The 17,076-nt window shown below is 43.5% G+C and overlaps 1 protein-coding gene across 8 annotated transcripts in view; it reads left to right on the top strand.

Annotated features, from left to right (window-relative positions):
• Positions 1-17,076, top strand: part of AMBRA1 (autophagy and beclin 1 regulator 1) — a 194,580-nt gene that overhangs the window by 65,997 nt on the left and 111,507 nt on the right. For all 8 annotated transcript variants that reach the window (XM_043548143.1, XM_043548146.1, XM_037900178.2 and 5 more), the window contains one exon: positions 1,119-1,301. In XM_043548143.1, coding sequence (XP_043404078.1) covers positions 1,119-1,301 — 183 coding nt within the window. The remainder of the gene's footprint in view (positions 1-1,118; positions 1,302-17,076) is intronic.

Raw genomic sequence — 17,076 nt, 5'->3', positions numbered from 1 at the left:
TGGTATTGACTATTAGGACATAGTCATTTCCCTGTCCACCTGTAACAGGTGCTGGTTATGTGCAGAAGCATTTATGTATGCTCAGGATTTATGGTATGGCAGTGGGGGGACTGCTAGGCACAGGTGAATAGACATTGGTTTCTCATTATTTCTTTCATACTCTTCAATATCCCAAAGTGCTTTACAATAACAAGAATGTATATTCCAACTCCTATCAGTCTCCATCTAAAGACTGTTCACAGCCTAGGTTGATAAAATCTGTTTGATTATTGACCAGGTCATTAGAATTTAGTCCCTTGGGACTAAATTCTAAAGGGCCTTCAACAAAGTATTTGTTTGTAGCTCTTCGTGAAAAATTAAGTTCCTCCTGTACCTTGTATTATGGAGACTAGCAGCAGGCACAGACCTCTGCTTAACGTCTCATCTGAAGGTTGCTGCTGCCTTTCCCCTCAGAACTGATTAACAGGTCCTTATTGTGAATGGCCTTGGTTCTTGGTGGTTGTTCAGAGCCCTCTGCTGAAATTAGTTGGCTGAGGTGATGATAAATCAGGGGTTCTCAACTTGGGGGTCGGGACCCCTCAGGGGGGTCATGAGGGTATTACATTGGGGGTCGTGAGCTATCATTCTCTACCCCAAATCCTGTGTTGCCTCCAGAATTTATAATAGTGTTAAATATATTAAAAGTGTTATTAATTTATAAGAGGGGGTCGCACTCAGAGGCTTCCTATGTGAAAGGGGTCACCAGCACAAAAGTTTGAGAACTATTGTGATAAATGAAAGAGCATGTTCCAAGGAATCTGAAGAAACATTGTTAACCATCAGTGGTGCTGTCTGCAGATACTGTTGTCTGTCTCCCCAGCAGGAGAATGAGGTGGAAGGCTTATCTTTAAAGGGGAAGTTTCCTTGCACTCTTCTCCATTGCTCTTTTCCTATTTTTTGTTTGTCTCTGTACCATCTATTTCCCAGCCAGTGTGTATGGGGTGCAGTGTTCTTTGGCCATGATCACCTGGAAGCTCAGATTTCAACAGGAAAAGTAGGATTGCTCTCTCATTCTCTGCTCCTTTGGGTCCTCAAGTTACAGATCATAACGTGTTTCTTTCTGTCTCTTCCTTTTTCAGGTTGTCTCCTGCAGCATATTATGCCCAGAGAATGATCCAGTATCTTTCCCGGAGGGATAGCATTCGCCAGCGCTCCATGCGTTACCAACAGAATCGTCTTCGCTCTTCCTCGTCATCTGCTTCCGCCTCAGAGAACCAAGGCCCGTCTGTAGAGGGAAATGATCTGGAGTTTGAAGACTTTGAGTAAGTGTGTGCACCCTGCCTCTTCCCACTACATCACACTGTCTACCCAATGGCTGCTCTATAAGTTTCTATTGCTCAGCAAGCAAACTTGTCTCAGGCTTGTTTAGGCCATTTGATCAGAAATTAGAGCAGCATCTGTCACTAATCAGTCCCCTGCACTTTTATAACAATAAATGAGACACAAATTGAGCTGCCTACTTCACTTCATGATGCCTCCAGCTGACTTGCTGCTGGAGTGCTGGTTAAGCAGGATCCTGTCCTGCCCTTCATATTAAGGGCAGAATCCAAGGAGGGACATGCACTCAAAGCTGTAGCAGAGTAGGAGCAAGTAATATCTTTCAGGGGACAGTGGTGCTTCATTGAGCTGAGTAGGGGGAGAGCACAGTCAGCATGTGCTTCCAAGCTCCACTTACTGTAGCTATGGAGACACCTTTGGGGGGGCTGGTGTCTATGGTGTCAGATAGCTCCCTTCTCACAGGGGTTATAAGGTTGAACTATGACTTCAGTACAGATGATAACTGGACCAGTGTGTGGCAGAAAGAGAGATTCCTCCAGTCAGAGCTGAGGACAGCAAACCTCTAGGATAACTGGTTCTCTCACACACTCTCTGCTGAGTAGTTTTCCTCTTAGACAAGGCCATCCTCCATTCTTAATCCTCTATGCTGGGTTTCATGCAAGCCTCTGCTTGGAACTGTGCTGATGGACCGTTCTGTGTTCTCACTTTGAGGCCCTGACAAACTGACTTGCAGCAAGTTCTTTCCACTATATGGAAGGGTGGGGTTCTTCACACAGCCATCTGACTAACTGTAGTGGGTTGCTCAAAGAGCTTGGGCACCACTTACTGTCAGAGGCACTGAGATAAGAAAGGTCCATCTTGCATTCGCTGCTCTGCTGATTGTGACCTTTCCATTCATTCATTATTTGTTCCATTTCGGAGTAAAATTTTCCCAGCTGTTGCAAGTATCCACTTTTATTTTGATCCTTATCACACTTACGTTCTCCTCCCACAGGATCCCCACACAAAACAATCTGTTATGGAGTATTGGGACTGTGGGAGCCGTGAGCACCCCAATAGCCTGGGCTTCTAGACTGTCCTCAACAGTGTCTCCTTCTGGCATCCGAAGGATTGACCTCTCCCACTGCCAGAGTTCTTACCCTCACTTCCTACAGCGCCACCTGCTGGGGTAGCAGCATACCCCAAGTCATTTGATTCAAGGTGAAGCCCCTTTTATGAAGGACAGTATTGAACCTGACACCTCCCAAAGTAGCAGCAGATAAATCCCTTTCCTGGTGAGGATTAAGGGGGTGGCAGAATTTTTCTGAAATGTTATTCTGTGGAGCTGTCATTTCATGCTCCAGCAATTAAATACTCGAAAGCGCAGGGGGAGTGCATGCATCTTCCCTTTTCATTGTGGCCTTGTTTGTGTAAGATGTAAATGAGGGGAGATATGCAGAAGTGTCAGCTGCCTAATAGCTTTCCCTAAGCAACTCTGCAGCTAAAGGAGCATCAGTGTGACAGCCTCATGGGCCCATTTTGTGAGGGGAGAGCCCAGCAAACACAGCCCTTAGTATTTCCATTCTTGCCTCCCATTCATCTTCTGGGAAAGGTGGTTCTGCTGGTGAAAATGGATGGTACATTCTCCATTCACACAGCAAATCCGATACCTGTAGAGAAATGTGTTCCCCTGCAGATAATATTCACACAGTGCCAGAGCCCATTCAAGGAAGCAATTCACTCAGGCACACTGAGGTCGCCTTTCATTTCATGCTGAGGGAAAAGGAGTCTTTCTTCCCTCTGTGCTAACCGAGCTTTTGGGAATGAATGTGCCATGTTGAATTCTGCCCTTCTGCATCTTAAGGGCATTCTCTGTCTCTCTTTCCTCTGCTTCATTGTCTCTCTGGCTGATAACAGGGACCTAGCGTGGGGGCCTTTGCACTGGAACTTGTCTTGTGACTCATCTTTCAGTTTTGTCCGCTGACCTCTCGCAGTGAAGCCTTTTTTGTTTTCCTTCCACTTTCCAACTGTCCCTTCTGTGCTTTCCCTTTTCTGATTCATCTTTCCCTTTTCTGCTCTTATTGAGCTGGTTTAGCTTCCACTGTTACCCGCACTCTCTAGAGCACCCCACCTTTATCCTTCCATGGGCTCAAGGCATAACCTGGTTAATTTAGGCACCCCCACCCTTTCCCAGTTCCTAGGGCTCCGGGCGTATTCTTCTGAGGGTTTGCAGGGCCTTTTACCGGTGAAAGTGCCTTACACAGTAATATTCTTAACCTCTATTTATTAACAGTTACCAAAGCAGAATACACACGCTAAGCATACAGTGCTCACCACTGCCAATAAGGCAGACATACTTTTCCTGGTGGCCAGTCAGGATCAGGTTGTTCGGAGCTCCTCCAGTTTCTGCCTGATATGGTTGGCAGGGTGTTGAGTCTGGCAGCTCTGACCCTGGGCTGTGTCCTGGAGTTAGATTCCAAGGAACTTCCTTTTGGACCCCAGTTTATATAGTGAAACTTGAGCCCTGCTTAGCTATACCTTACCCAATCATTTTAAACTAAAGTACTATAAAACAATTCTTTGACCAGTCCTAACATATTGTGAAACAATTCTTTAACCAATCATACTCCACCATCTTAATTGATTTAAATCTTGTGAAATTAGTTATGTAACAGACAAACAAAGAACCAGACAGAAATCATATAGATAAACAATAGAGAAGCAGGAACCATGAAGGCAAAACAATAAAGACGTATAGATTTTACAATCACAACTGTTAATAAGTGATTCCTTGCCAGACAGCATGCTGTCAAACAGTTTTCTTAAGATGTTTAGAGATCTGTCTCCTTATCTGGTGATGGTGGGTACTGTTAGGACAGGAGCTCCTTCTTAACAGCCCAATAGTTCATTGTTTTAATGTAGTTTAGATGGAATGCAAGGATGTGATTTTTTTCCCTGCTTTGTAGCTCATGGCTGCTGCTGTCCTAATGTGGCTGCAGAAAAAAGGCCTCAGACCTTACACCACATCTCTCCAGCCTTCTGTGATGGATGAAAAAGATGGGGCTAGGTCAGTACCTTGATCTTCCCTCATCACCATGCTTTTCAGCTTTCAGTGGCTTGCTTTTGCTTCTGGAATCCTAGAGAGCATTCCCTGAAGTGCAAGCAAACTACCTTGGTTTCTTGTCTTTCTATTCTGGATGAATCCGATTGTAAATTTCTCTCCCCCTCTTCAGTCTTTGTTTAGGGATCCTGGCGAAGGAGGCATATGTGATGGTTAGTACCCAGGTGCTCTACTGGATCTGGGCCTCTGAGCAGGCAGCGATAGTTGTCATCCCTCACCCTTTCCATATTTGCACAGGGCTCTGGAGGCCCAGGCCTTGTTCAGCCCCTTCACTCTTTTGCAGGGTTTTAAGGGTGTATTATTGTATGCTTTCAGATTTGCTGGCCCACAAGAAATTTGTTCCCCAGCAATGCCAAGTTTACACTCTTGTGGCCCTGTAGCATTGCCACCAGTACCCACCTTCTCCTCCCTGCCCCAAACCCCACTCTCTCCTGTGCAGCCCTGTTGGGATTTTTTCCTAAGACCAATTCTGTTCACTTCCCACTCATATATGTTTAACCTCTCAGCCTCAGCATACTTTTCCATATTAAGAACGACTGACAACTGTAAGCTCAGGGCTTGTCTGTACAGGAAAGTTATGCCAGTATAAACTAAGATGTGAATTTAAACTGTTATAGTTATAGTGGTATATCTCCCCATGCCGACACACTCTGATTCAGGAATAGGAGTGTCCATGTGGGGCCTTATTGGTATAACTATCTAACTACACTGATACAATTCTAGCAGTGTAACTGGTAAAAGTTTTCCCTGTAGACAAGCCCTCATCCATCTTGGGCTCCCTAATGTCCCAGTCTTGTTTGCAATCCTCCAGCATACTTGGAATGAGGAGCATGCTTTGGTACATTTAATGAGGGGAAGATGTCCTTGTTGTTGATTTCAGTAAATCCAGCAGGCTTAAAATCCCTTAAATTGACTTGCACGAGAGAGCAGGTTTCTCTTGGTGATTTCCTTTCGCTTGGAGCACTTCTGACACGGGAGTCATCCTTGCAGTGGGCAGTGCTCTTGGGGTTCCTTGGACACCAGCAGGTTAAAATTTTTGCATGCAGTACAGTTTGATTGCCATATTCATATGCAGAAATATTTCCGTGTCCTGAATTTCTGCCATCTATCTCCCTGTCTCTGTCTGCAGCAAGCATGGGAGAGAATGCAGATTTACTGTGTTTGTCAGAAAGGCAAATATTTAGGATGATATGTTGCTCTGTCTGAAAACCTTCACGGAAGTGCTTCACCACGGTTTCATAAAGGGTTTCAAGCCAAGGCTAAAGGTGTGATTGTGGCTGACTCCCTCTGTCTGCCTTCAAAAATGGGCTGCCTGTTAGAATATAGATTGGGAAAAGCTCAGCAATTACATTGTTTAATGTTTGTACCTTCTCCCCTTCTATATGTGTGCTGTCTGTCCCATTCTCTACTCTGACTATGGTACCATTTGTCCCATAGGAGAGGTCACTGTTGTACCAGCACTGCTCACTGTTAGCTCTGTTTCTTCGCTCCTAAATCCTGTAAATTGGACTGTAAAGCCGAACAATTCCCATCAGTACTGGGAAAGATCCTTTCTGACCTGTTTCAGAGTAACAGCCGTGTTAGTCTGTATTCGCAAAAAGAAAAGGAGTACTTGTGGCACCTTAGAGACTAACCAATTTATTTGAGCATGAGCTTTCGTGAGCTACAGCTCACTTCATCGGATGCATATTGTGGAAATTGCATTATTATATACACAGACATATGCTGTCTGTGTATATAATAATGATATTCTGCAATTTCCACAGTATGCATCCGATGAAGTGAGCTGTAGCTCACGAAAGCTCATGCTCAAATAAATTGGTTAGTCTCTAAGGTGCCACAAGTACTCCTTTTCTTTTTTCTGACCTGTGACTGTGACACAAATGAGCAGTCCTTGGCAGTATCTCCTATGGACAAGGAGAGGGACTGGGCTCTTTGAACTGAGGTCCCATCATGATATTTAGGTTTTTCAGCAATGCAAGTGCACTAGAAATGCCTAGACAGAGATCTGTGATGGGAGCGTGTGCACTGCAGGAGCCAGTCTTTGGCAGCCCTAGTCGGTAAGATCATGGGTTCATGACAGCCACCTATTGACTTGCAGAGTGGATGAGCCTTCTTCAGAATGGTCACATGCTTCAGAGCACCAAGGATTATTTGGTTCTCTTCTATAATGAGGCCAGCTGTGGAATATTTGGTTCCCAGACCTACGAGTCTCTTAGCAAGTTACCTTGCAGCAGGTTTAAAGTAAATGCTCTCGGCATGGTAGGATAAGCCATGGCCTTTCCATTCAACAAAGGCCTCCAGTCTCCTACCTGCCTTCTCTCTATCATTCTTGACAGCCTCACTGACCTCTCACACTGGGATCCAAAGGAGTCATCTCAGAGTTCCTCCAATAGCTGTCATCTTTTCATAAAGAATCAGGAGGCTTTAGGATCTGAGAGCTGCACCATCTGACCTTGATTTTATAAAGCAGAGAACTGGTTTACGTTCAGTGCCACTCTCTTCTATCCTACCTGGAGATGTTCCATAATTATCACATTTCCAGTGCCTTTGAGAACTTGAATTTACATGCACTGGCAGAGGTATGGGGTAGTTACTTCGGTGAGCAACACAGCAGACTATTACTGTCTTGTCTTGTCACGGTGACTTCTCCATTCCAGGCCAGCTTATAAGTAAAGCTTGTGAGGTTAGCTTGGTCTGCTTATTTACACATACACAAAGGGGAAAGATATATGGCTGGCTAAACATTCAGCCAGGAAGATCAGGAGATCCCCTCTTTCTGAAGAGGATACATAAGGTGACCAGTTCTGAAATGTAGCCCAGAAGGGACTGTGATCGTAGGACCTTTAATGCAAGAACAAGAAGTGTCATCCTGGATGGTTGAATTTATATGATCACCATATAAATAAAGTGGAAAAAAGAAACTAGCAGATGCGTACATGAGACTTCTGGGTGACATGTGCCTGGCCCAGAAATGCTGATGAGCAGAAACTTCTAGGACCTTGATGTACAAATACTCCAGGCATAGCTATTACATAAGATCTTAAGAACAGCCATACTAGGTCAGACCAATTGTCCATCTAACCCCATAACCCCATATCCTTTGATTTGACAGTGGCAAATGCCAGGTGCTTCAGAGGGAATGAACAGGTAAACATCAAATGATCCATCCCCTGTTGTCCACTCCCATCTTCTGGAAAACAGTGGCTAGAGACACCCAGCGCAGGGGGTGACTATCTGACTATCTTGGCTAATAGCCACTTGGGTCCTAGCCTTCTTAACTTATCTAATTCTTTTTTTAACCCCATTATAGTTTTGGCCTTCACAACATCCCTTGGCAACAAGTTCCACAAGTTGACTGTGCATTGTGTTAAGAAGTACTTTCTTTTGTTTGTTTTAAACCTGTTGCCTGTTATTGGGTTATCCCTGGTTTTTGTGTTATGGGAAAGGATAAATAACACTTCCTTATTTACTTTCACCATATCATTCATGATTTTATAGACCTCTCTTATCCTCTCTTAGTCGTCTCTTTTCCGAGCTTTCCCAGTCTTTTTAATCTCTCCTCATATGGAAGCTGTTCTATAACCCTAATCATTTTTGTTGCCCTTCTCGGTACCTTTTCCAATTCTCATCTCTTTTTTGAGATGTGGTGACCAGAACTGATGCAATATTCAAGGTGTGGGCGTACCAGGGATTTATATAGTGGCATTATGATATTTTCTGTCTCATTGTCTATTCCTTTCCTAATGGTTCCTAACTACTTGTCTCTCTGCAGGAGATGTAGATGTGAAAATTGCAAATTGTCCGTGATCACTTTTACTAGCATAACTACAACGAATACTCTTCTGAGTGATGGTTTCTTGTCACTGGAGTCCAGATAGAGCTGTTAAAAGCAGGAGCTTAAATTTTTTCTGTACCTGACTTTATTATTTCATTTTCTTCCCAGATCTCTTTCTCTCTCTTGCTCTGCATTTAAGGAGGAAGCATAGTGGGGTAGTGATTTAAGCTTACTCCTATCCCACATTGCTTTGCTTCCCATGGTTTGATGAAGAGGGGCATTCTCAGAAGCAGTTTAAGTAGAAAGGGATCACCTAGGACTTGGTGGTGGTTTTTGTTTTCGTTCTGTCTTTCTACTAAAAATCTTTGGATTGGGACACTAAGCACTGGGATATCACTACCAAACATGCAACAATTTATATTAATTATATTTCATCTCCTTTAAAACAGTGCAGGTAAAGAACCCTGCAAGATCTGGAGGAATAGGAAAGGTACTGAATCTACACTTTCCTTACTAGTGCTTGGGAAGTGTCTTAATTTGGCCTGTGACCTACTCATCATAGCTGCAGCTCTGTCTTCCCTGATTCTTTACATTTATTTTTACACTCTTGCACCCCTCTTCTTAGTCTTAATGCACAGCGACAATGCCTGGATGTAGTGATAGTTCAAGACTTCTTCCTTGCAGTGGGACTGCTATTAGCAGAATATTGTTAGCTTCTGCAGAATAGCATCCTGTTACCACGAATGCTGGCTCCCACAAGGGTGCTGCTTGGATAAGTTTTTGCATACCAGTGCCAACTTAGACTTCAGTAGCTTGAGCTTTCTGGCAACAGTGCTCTCACAGCGTTGATGGCTCCAGCTTCCTGAGCAATTCTGATGACTCTCAATAAGATGGAGCACTCTTAAAACGATGTTCTTTCCTAAGAGTAGCTCCAGGAAGTAACCACCTGTCTGTATTCTGCGATTGCTACCTGTAACTCCCTCACACAACAGCATTATGTTCATTGCCTTCCATTTGCCTGGAGTTTGTATCAGTGAAATTGATGATCAGAAGGGACCAAACATGGTTGACAGGGAATGGGGGAGCAATTTAGGAGGAAGGGAGAGTCATTGCTTGCATCTGATTGGCCATACAGGGCTTTGGTGTTAAATGCTCTTTGATCTTCTACAAGGTCATGATCCCAAACAAATAGTACCTGCACTTTCAACTTTTTTTTCCCCCCCATCACCTGTTGGGTGAGAATCCTGGAGTCTGTTAATGGCTCAATATGTAGAGAAGTGGCTTTGTTAATTTTTGACCCCTAAGTCCAGTATGGATATTGGAAGTCCACAGTGAGCAGCCAGTGTATGTTGCAGGGCTGTAAACTGCTTGCAGAGTAGCACCAATTACTGTGAGTGTTCTTGCTGTTAGGGATAGACCTGGTGTGGGGTCTCCCAGTCACACTTACTGATGGGAAGTAGTCAAATGGACAGTAAATGTTGGGAACTTTACCTTGGCTAATGCAGTTGTCGTGTCTCTGGAAGAAGGCTGGTTCCTGGGTGGTGTGCTCTGTTTGTACAGGCAGAGCCCTAGTGATGTTCCAGACAGAACCTGCATGGTTGTGGTAGTTTTATATTATTTTGCTATTTACAGCCAGTTTCAGTCTATCCCATGAAGCTTCCAAGCACTAATGACTAATGCAGCCACTGATTTGGTTAGTCTCATTTCAAAAGGTGGTGGTGGGTCCCTAATCATGTGTCAGTGTGACAGGTGGGATTGGAATAGACACAACTGGTTGCCTGTTCAGAACATATATAGTAAGCCTGTGAGTCTGTTTCACTGTGCTTTCAAATTGGTCTTTTTCTGAAGTGATTAATCCTCAGCATTTAGCAGGGAGCTGCTGCTGTGTTTCTCTTTTGACCAGGTGATGAATCCTCTAGTATGTGGTGCTTGTCAGAGATACTTGACCTTCTGAAGTGCGTTTTTTTTTATCTTGTAAAACTCATTTTATTTCTCCCTGAATGGCCCTCTGAGAGGTAATCAAGACTGTGTTCTTTTTGGCGGTCAGGAGAGCTGTTAATAAATGCAGCCATCTACAATCCTGCTGGCTTAAGGAAGCTTTAGCTGATAAATTGATGAGGATTTCTCTGGTGTTTCCCCTGGAACAGCTTCTAGCGAAAGATTATCATATTTAGTATTCAGAAGAAAAAGGTGAAATACTGGGAAGGCACCATGTCTTTACTAACTTTACCTGGCTATCATCTCAGTTGTTACATGCACTAGAGATGAAAAAGACCTATTCTGTTAGTTTCCATCTCTTCAGCCAGGACAGGATTGTTCCCTGCAGTCTGTCTCTAGTGCTTTATCTGCTGCCTTTGGGAGTTTATTCCACAGTCCTAATACATCTCTCCCTGCCAGTAAAGAGATTTTTGGTGTAGCCTAAATTTTTACTTTGCTTAATTTTACCCCATTCTTTCTAATTACATCCCTGTGTTTCACCTTAAATATTTCTTCCTTCATGATTACTGCATCCTTCAAATACTTGTAAATGTTTGATCCCTGTTTACTCATTTCTTACAAAGTTATGCTTGTATAATTGTGATTCTTTTCTCTAAATCCCTTAAGCCCTTTACCTACTGTGGGTGTTAGTAGTTATTTCTGTCCTTGTAATGTCTAGGTGCTGTGCGCATGTGCACTCATGCGTGCACCCTTCCTGCCCAAAGAGATCTGGTAATGAGATGTCCAGAATTAAGTGCAATATTTTGGGTAAGGTGTCCCTATGCCCAAAACTGTGTCAAGAGCAATTGTCGCCTTTCTGCTTTGGGGCATGAACATAAGAACGGCCTTCCTGGGTCGGACCAAAGGTCCATCTAGCCCAGTATCCTGTCTTCTGTCAGTGACCAATGCCAGGTGCCCCGGAGAGAATGAACAGAACAGGTAATCACTAAGTGATCCACCCCCTGTCGCCCATTCCCAGTTTCTGGCTAGGGACACCATCCCTTCCCATCCTGGCTAATAGCCATTGATGGACCTATCCTCCATGAATTTACCTAGTTCTTTTTTGAATCCTGTTATAGTCTTGGCCCTCACAACATTCTCTGGCAAGGAGTTCCACAGGTTGACTGTGCATTGTGTGAAGAAATACTTCCTTTTGTTTGTTTTAAACCTGCTGCCTATTAATTTCATTTGATGAGGCCTTTGAAATTGAGGGACTGGGCACAGAGTACAGTAATCTCAGGTGGAGTCTCCCAAAGAGGGACTTCCCATCACTGCTCCAACAGGAGACTTTTTGCTGTCATGTTGTATTGCATACTTTTGTCTAATTTGCTGCCTGTGTTCATACCTAGTGATGTCTCTGCATTCTGCTTCTTCGTTATCTCCCTTTTATTGAATGTTTGGGATTATTTTTTCCCAGATGTGTAGTTGGTTTCCATTTTTCCACATTTTGTTTTTATTTACTGCTCATATTTCTCTTCTCTAAGGGGCTTTGATCCTTGTAAGTGCAAGTCAGTGAAAGTTGAGGGCGCTTCCAGAAAGAGCTGAGAACCCTGCAGTATCAGGCCTTAGATCCCTTTGTTTCTCTGTCCTCAATGATGTTTGCATCTTTTCCCTATTCAGGGCAAAATTCACAGTTAATTTGTCTTCAGTGGCACCCCATGCAACGCACATCCTTTACTTACCAGCATGGGTATGTAGGGTGACTGACAACACATCCTTAGTGTCATCCACACATTTCATTTAACATGCTATTTCCTTCCTCCTTCATATCTGTTATGGATTACAGGGTGTGCTATGCCTTGCACCCCTCTGTAGTCTCTTGTGCAGGGGTGGCCAACCTGTGGCTCCGGAGCCACATGTGGCTCTTCAGAATTTAATGTGCGGCTCCTTGTATAGGCATTGACTCGGGGGCTGGAGCTACAGGCGCCAACTTTCCAATCTGCTGGGGGGTGCTCACTGCTCGACCCCTAGCTCTGCCACAGGCCCTGCCCCCACTCCACCCCTTCCCGCCCCCTCCCCTGAGCCTGCCATGCCCTCGCTCCTCCCCCCTCCCTCCCAGAGCCTCCTGCATGCCACGAAACAGCTGATCGGAAGGGATCGGGAGATGCTTATCAGTGGGTGGGAGGAGCTGGGAGCGGGGGCAGGAGCTGATGGGGGGGCTGCTGATGTATTACTGTGGCTCTTTGGCAATGTACATTGGTAAATTCTGGCTCCTTCTCAGGCTCAGGTTGGCCACCCCTGTTCTTGTGAGTACACCCTTCCTAGTGATAGGCCTTGAACTTTCACTCACTTCAGGGGAGGTCCTGACTCTTTCACTGGATCTCCAGGCTTCAGTACCTCTGTTTCTTCCTATAGCTCCTTTAGCAGGGCCAGTTTGGCTTGGCTGCCTGCAGGAATCTTCTCTCTTAGGAGGTGTGACCGGGGCCCCGGGGGACCACACTGAGGTTACCCAATTAGGGCAAACTGCAAAAAATGGGGCAGGCAATCCCCAAAGCTGGTGGCTATTCCAATACTTAGATTTACCAAGCCACTATGAAACAGCTTCCACGATACCTTACGGGTTGCACAGAAGCCAAAATGCAGTTCCATTATAGCAAACCAGTCTTGTGCTTCCACCCAGACACCCAAGTCAAATATGAAAGTTCTACCAATCCCAAAGAATTGGACACATCATCTCCCAAGTTAATGACTATTTCATTATATAGTTCATTATATATTCAATAATAAGAATACATGCTTACAGCCAATTCTTATTAACTAAACTAAAATTTATTAAAATGAAAAGAGAGAGTGAGTATTGGCTAAAAGATTAGAATACATACAGACATGAGTACAGTTCTGAGATTAATTTCCTAGTAGAGATGGTGATCTATGGAGTTACAAAGAGTTCTTAGAATGAGTCCATAGGTTCAGTCCAATGTTCATATCCAGGGTGATCCAGGTGGGACTGGAGATCTCAGTCTTATGACTTAAGCTTCCCCTGCATACAGCCACAAGCAGCTCTGAGATGAAAAGGATCAGGACCTAAGGGTTTTGTATAGTTCAAGGCCTTCTCTTGGCAGCTCAGCGTTCTTAGGCGAACAATAGGCAATCATCGAGACTCTGAAGTAGACCTATTTCCTAAGCATCACTGGTAATTAGCTATACTGATTAACATAAGGCAATTGCCTGTTTTCCACCATTCACAGGTGATTTGCTATACATTTCAAAGAGAGATCAATACAGTGATATTAATATATTTACAGGTTTCAGAGTAGCAGCTGTGTTAGTCTGTATTCACAAAAAGAAAAGGAGGACTTGTGGCACCTTAGAGACTAACAAATTTATTTGAGCATAAGCTTTCGTGAGCTACTTTAAATGTTAAGATCTCCTTTTGGTCTCTGAATTAACAAGCTACAGCATAGACAAAAACTGTTTGATTACATTGTTAACCTCTGACAGTATATATGTAAACACACAAAAACACAAACATTATCTACTAATATGTCCCTAAAGATTGACTTTGGTTTATTTATCCTGCAGGATGCTTAACCCTTTCTGGCCATGTGTCATAGGAGCTTTGTACCCGAAAATGTATGTGGGGTCACTGTTTTGAAAAGGCTGAACTAAGTTCTACTTATTAGTCAAAAGGAACACAGTAGTGGAGAAATGGGTAAAAATAACAAAGCAGGACTTTATTCTTTCCTGGCAAGTTTTGGGTAAGTTGCATACAGCCTAGACACTTCTCCTGGACTGGGACAGTCAGCCCATGAAGCATACTCCATGTCTCACTGTCAGAGAGTCACCTCCAGATGCAGCTGCTCACTCATACTCTTTCCTCTCTAGGCAGGAGTCTTTAACAGTTTAGTGTCCCTTTGATCCTAGGCTTGGACCTTGGAAAAATAAACCTGCTGTGGGTATTTCCCAGTCAATAGCTCTGCCAAGGTTCTGTTCAGGAACTGTTATATTCTTTCTGGAGGTATCCTGACTTTTCTCTATCACTGGTTTGATTCCTCCTCCAAAAGCCTTTGATTGATTTAGCTCCATGCAGTCATACAGAATAATATCAAGCATGTAAACTGAGGCACATATAACTAGAAATAATACATAAATTTCCCACGAGTTCCACCATGTAACCAAAGATGATAAAATCAAACCCAGTGCCTACTTTGCCAATTATTTATCACTTTTTAAATCAGCCTTTAACTACTTTCCTACCCATGTGATTGAAATTAAAATATGATTCCATTATAAACAAATTTGCTCTAACCCTTTAAATTAGATTTTGTAAAACACTGTATAAAATGCTCTAAATAAGGTTTTTAGTTATACCTCTACCACATTGCCTTGATCTGCTAACTTAGTAATTCTCTAAAAAGCAGTTAGGTTTGTCTGGCATGATTTGATATTTATAAGCCTGTTCTGCTTACTGCTTATACCTCCTAATAAACTTACATGGGATTTTCAGAAGTGTTCAATGTTGACCTAACTCTAGTCCCATTGCAGTCAATGGGAGCAGTTAGACCAACACAGAGTGCTTTTGTCAATACCATCCTAAACCTTTAGAGATTTTCTTCTATTTGATTGTTTTATTAAACTGGGAAGTTAAATGTGCAGGATAGTAATTACCAGGATCACTCTTCTTCCCTTTCCTGAAGATCTCCATTACATTTTGCTTTTCTTCAGTGTCTTGGTAAACTGGTCAGTTCTAAGCCATTTTTTAAAAAGCATTAAGTTTGGTAAGTTAACTAACTTCCTTCTTTACATGCATGAATTTGTAGTTCTTGTTTTTTCAAATCTGCTTTTATCTGTTTATATCAGAGCTTGTCTACACTTACCGGGGGATTGATGCATCAGTGATCGATTTAGCGGGTCTAGTGAAGACCCGCTAAATTGACCGCAGATTGCTCTCCTGTCGACTCTTGTACTCCATCTGAACGAGAAGCGCAAGGGGAGTCGACAGGAGAGCGTCTCCCATCAACATAGCATAGTGCGGACCCTGCAGTAAGTAGATCAAAGTACGTCGACTTCAGCTACGTTTTTCATTGTTTGTTGGCATGGTCGTGTTTATAGCCCAGATCCTGACACCGGGAAAGGCAGCACCTTTTTCTTTCCTTTTTTCCCCCTCTTTGGCAGGGGAGATATTGGGTTGATTTCAGGGGAGTAGCTGCTTTTTATATAGAAGGGATCCACTTATTCAAGTTGTGCGTTTTGCTGTGCAACTGAACACTGTAAATCTTCCTGATGCTCAGCCATGGTAGCTGGTGAGTCTAATAAGTAGCTGACACACAGACAGAAAATTCAAAGCTGAGATAGAACTCAAGTTACTGGTATGGAATATAAAGTCCCACTAGTACTTTGGAGAACTTTGTTGGAAACTTGTTTCATTCCTTGCAGCACTACTTCATATTGGCATACACTCGTGTTAACATCTGCTCTCTGTAAGCAGAATATATATCGTACAGAAATAACACAGAAAGCACCATCCATCTTTACCAATCTGTAGGCTTTATCTCCTTTTTAGAAGGTGCAGGAATAATCTTCAGCTGGCATCAGGGTAACACCAGCTGCTCCAGCTTTTCAGCAGTAGATGAAGGCTCTCGGGTAACACAGATTTCAGACATTCAGTATGTGATGATGAGCATGGGATTAGGTAAAGATTCTGTAAATTAGTAGATCTAACTAGAAGGTGTCTGCTTGTAATATTCCTCCTCTTTCCTCTCCCCCTAGGCTGTCCATCTCATCATTTAATCATCTTGTTCTTTTTCTTCAGGGACTACAATAAATGGCAATCTTCAGCATTCTTTGGGAATATGGCCTGCTTTTCTTCTTTCTTATCCCAAATCCTGTTACCTGGAGGCCGGGCACACTTGAGGCAGGTGGTTTGAAACTGTAGGATTTGCTTTACCTGCCAATTCACTAGAATTCTTGTTTACTTTCAGGCCACGTTACAAGGCCTGTCTCTTCTCTCAACCTATTTCTGTGCGGGGGAGGAGAGAGGAATGAATTGGTTGATGTGGCATGGTAGGAGAGCTCTGAGGTATCTGGTTGGATTTTGAAGGTAGGGTTTAAGACACTGAATTATTTTTATGATATTTACATGGGAGCTGGCAGCATTCAGCAGGTGCATTTTAAAAATCAAAATGAATAATTATTAGTCACTGTGGTGCTTTAGGTCTCTGAACCTGCTTGGAGAGGTGGCTGTGGGCATTTGCATCCTTTTTTTTCCTCTTTATTTCTGTCAGCCTGAATTAATTTCTCATTCCTTTAAAACTTGCTAGAGAAATATTTTTAGATGCAGAGTTTTGCAGGGTGCAGCCTGCTGATTTCTCACTGCGATTCTCCTTTGCAAAAAGCAGCTTCTAACTCCAATGGATGTCTCTGTGTTGCTGGTCTAAGGGGTTCTCTCCAGGCTAGTTTTGCCTCTCTTCGCTGATTGCCAAGCACCCAGCGTGGTTTGAGGCTTGTTAAGAGTTTGAAAAAGCAGATTTGTCTTGGCTTTTTACTAGCTTTAGCTGTATGCAGTGGTCTTTGTGCATATTGCTCCCTGTTCTTCAACAGCTTCTTCCTCTCTCCCTCCCCGCACAATGAGACGAGACTGGGGAGCGGTGCAGGTGGTGGGGGCGGGGGGAATAGCTGTTTTTTTCTCTTTGGCAAGAGAATGAAGTTGAGTGCTGACATACATCATCTTTGATGGAGAAACTCCACGGCATTCTTTCTGCTATTGATCTGCTTCTTAATGGCCAGGAGGCCTCTTAGTCAATGGGAGACAAGTACAGCAACTTGTTTTCCTTTGCAGACTTCAGGAGCCCTGCTGGTCCCATGTAAATTATGCGCCGAGATCCAGCTATGTGGCCAAGCACTACGACTGCAGGCTGTTCAGGCAGATGGGGAGAGAAATGGATGGATTTCCTTTTCTGGGCTT

Source organism: Chelonia mydas, chromosome 6 (genome assembly GCF_015237465.2).
Source record: "Chelonia mydas isolate rCheMyd1 chromosome 6, rCheMyd1.pri.v2, whole genome shotgun sequence".
In the NCBI taxonomy this organism is placed as follows: domain Eukaryota; kingdom Metazoa; phylum Chordata; order Testudines; family Cheloniidae; genus Chelonia; species Chelonia mydas.
This window is presented reverse-complemented; position numbering and strand designations above follow the sequence as displayed.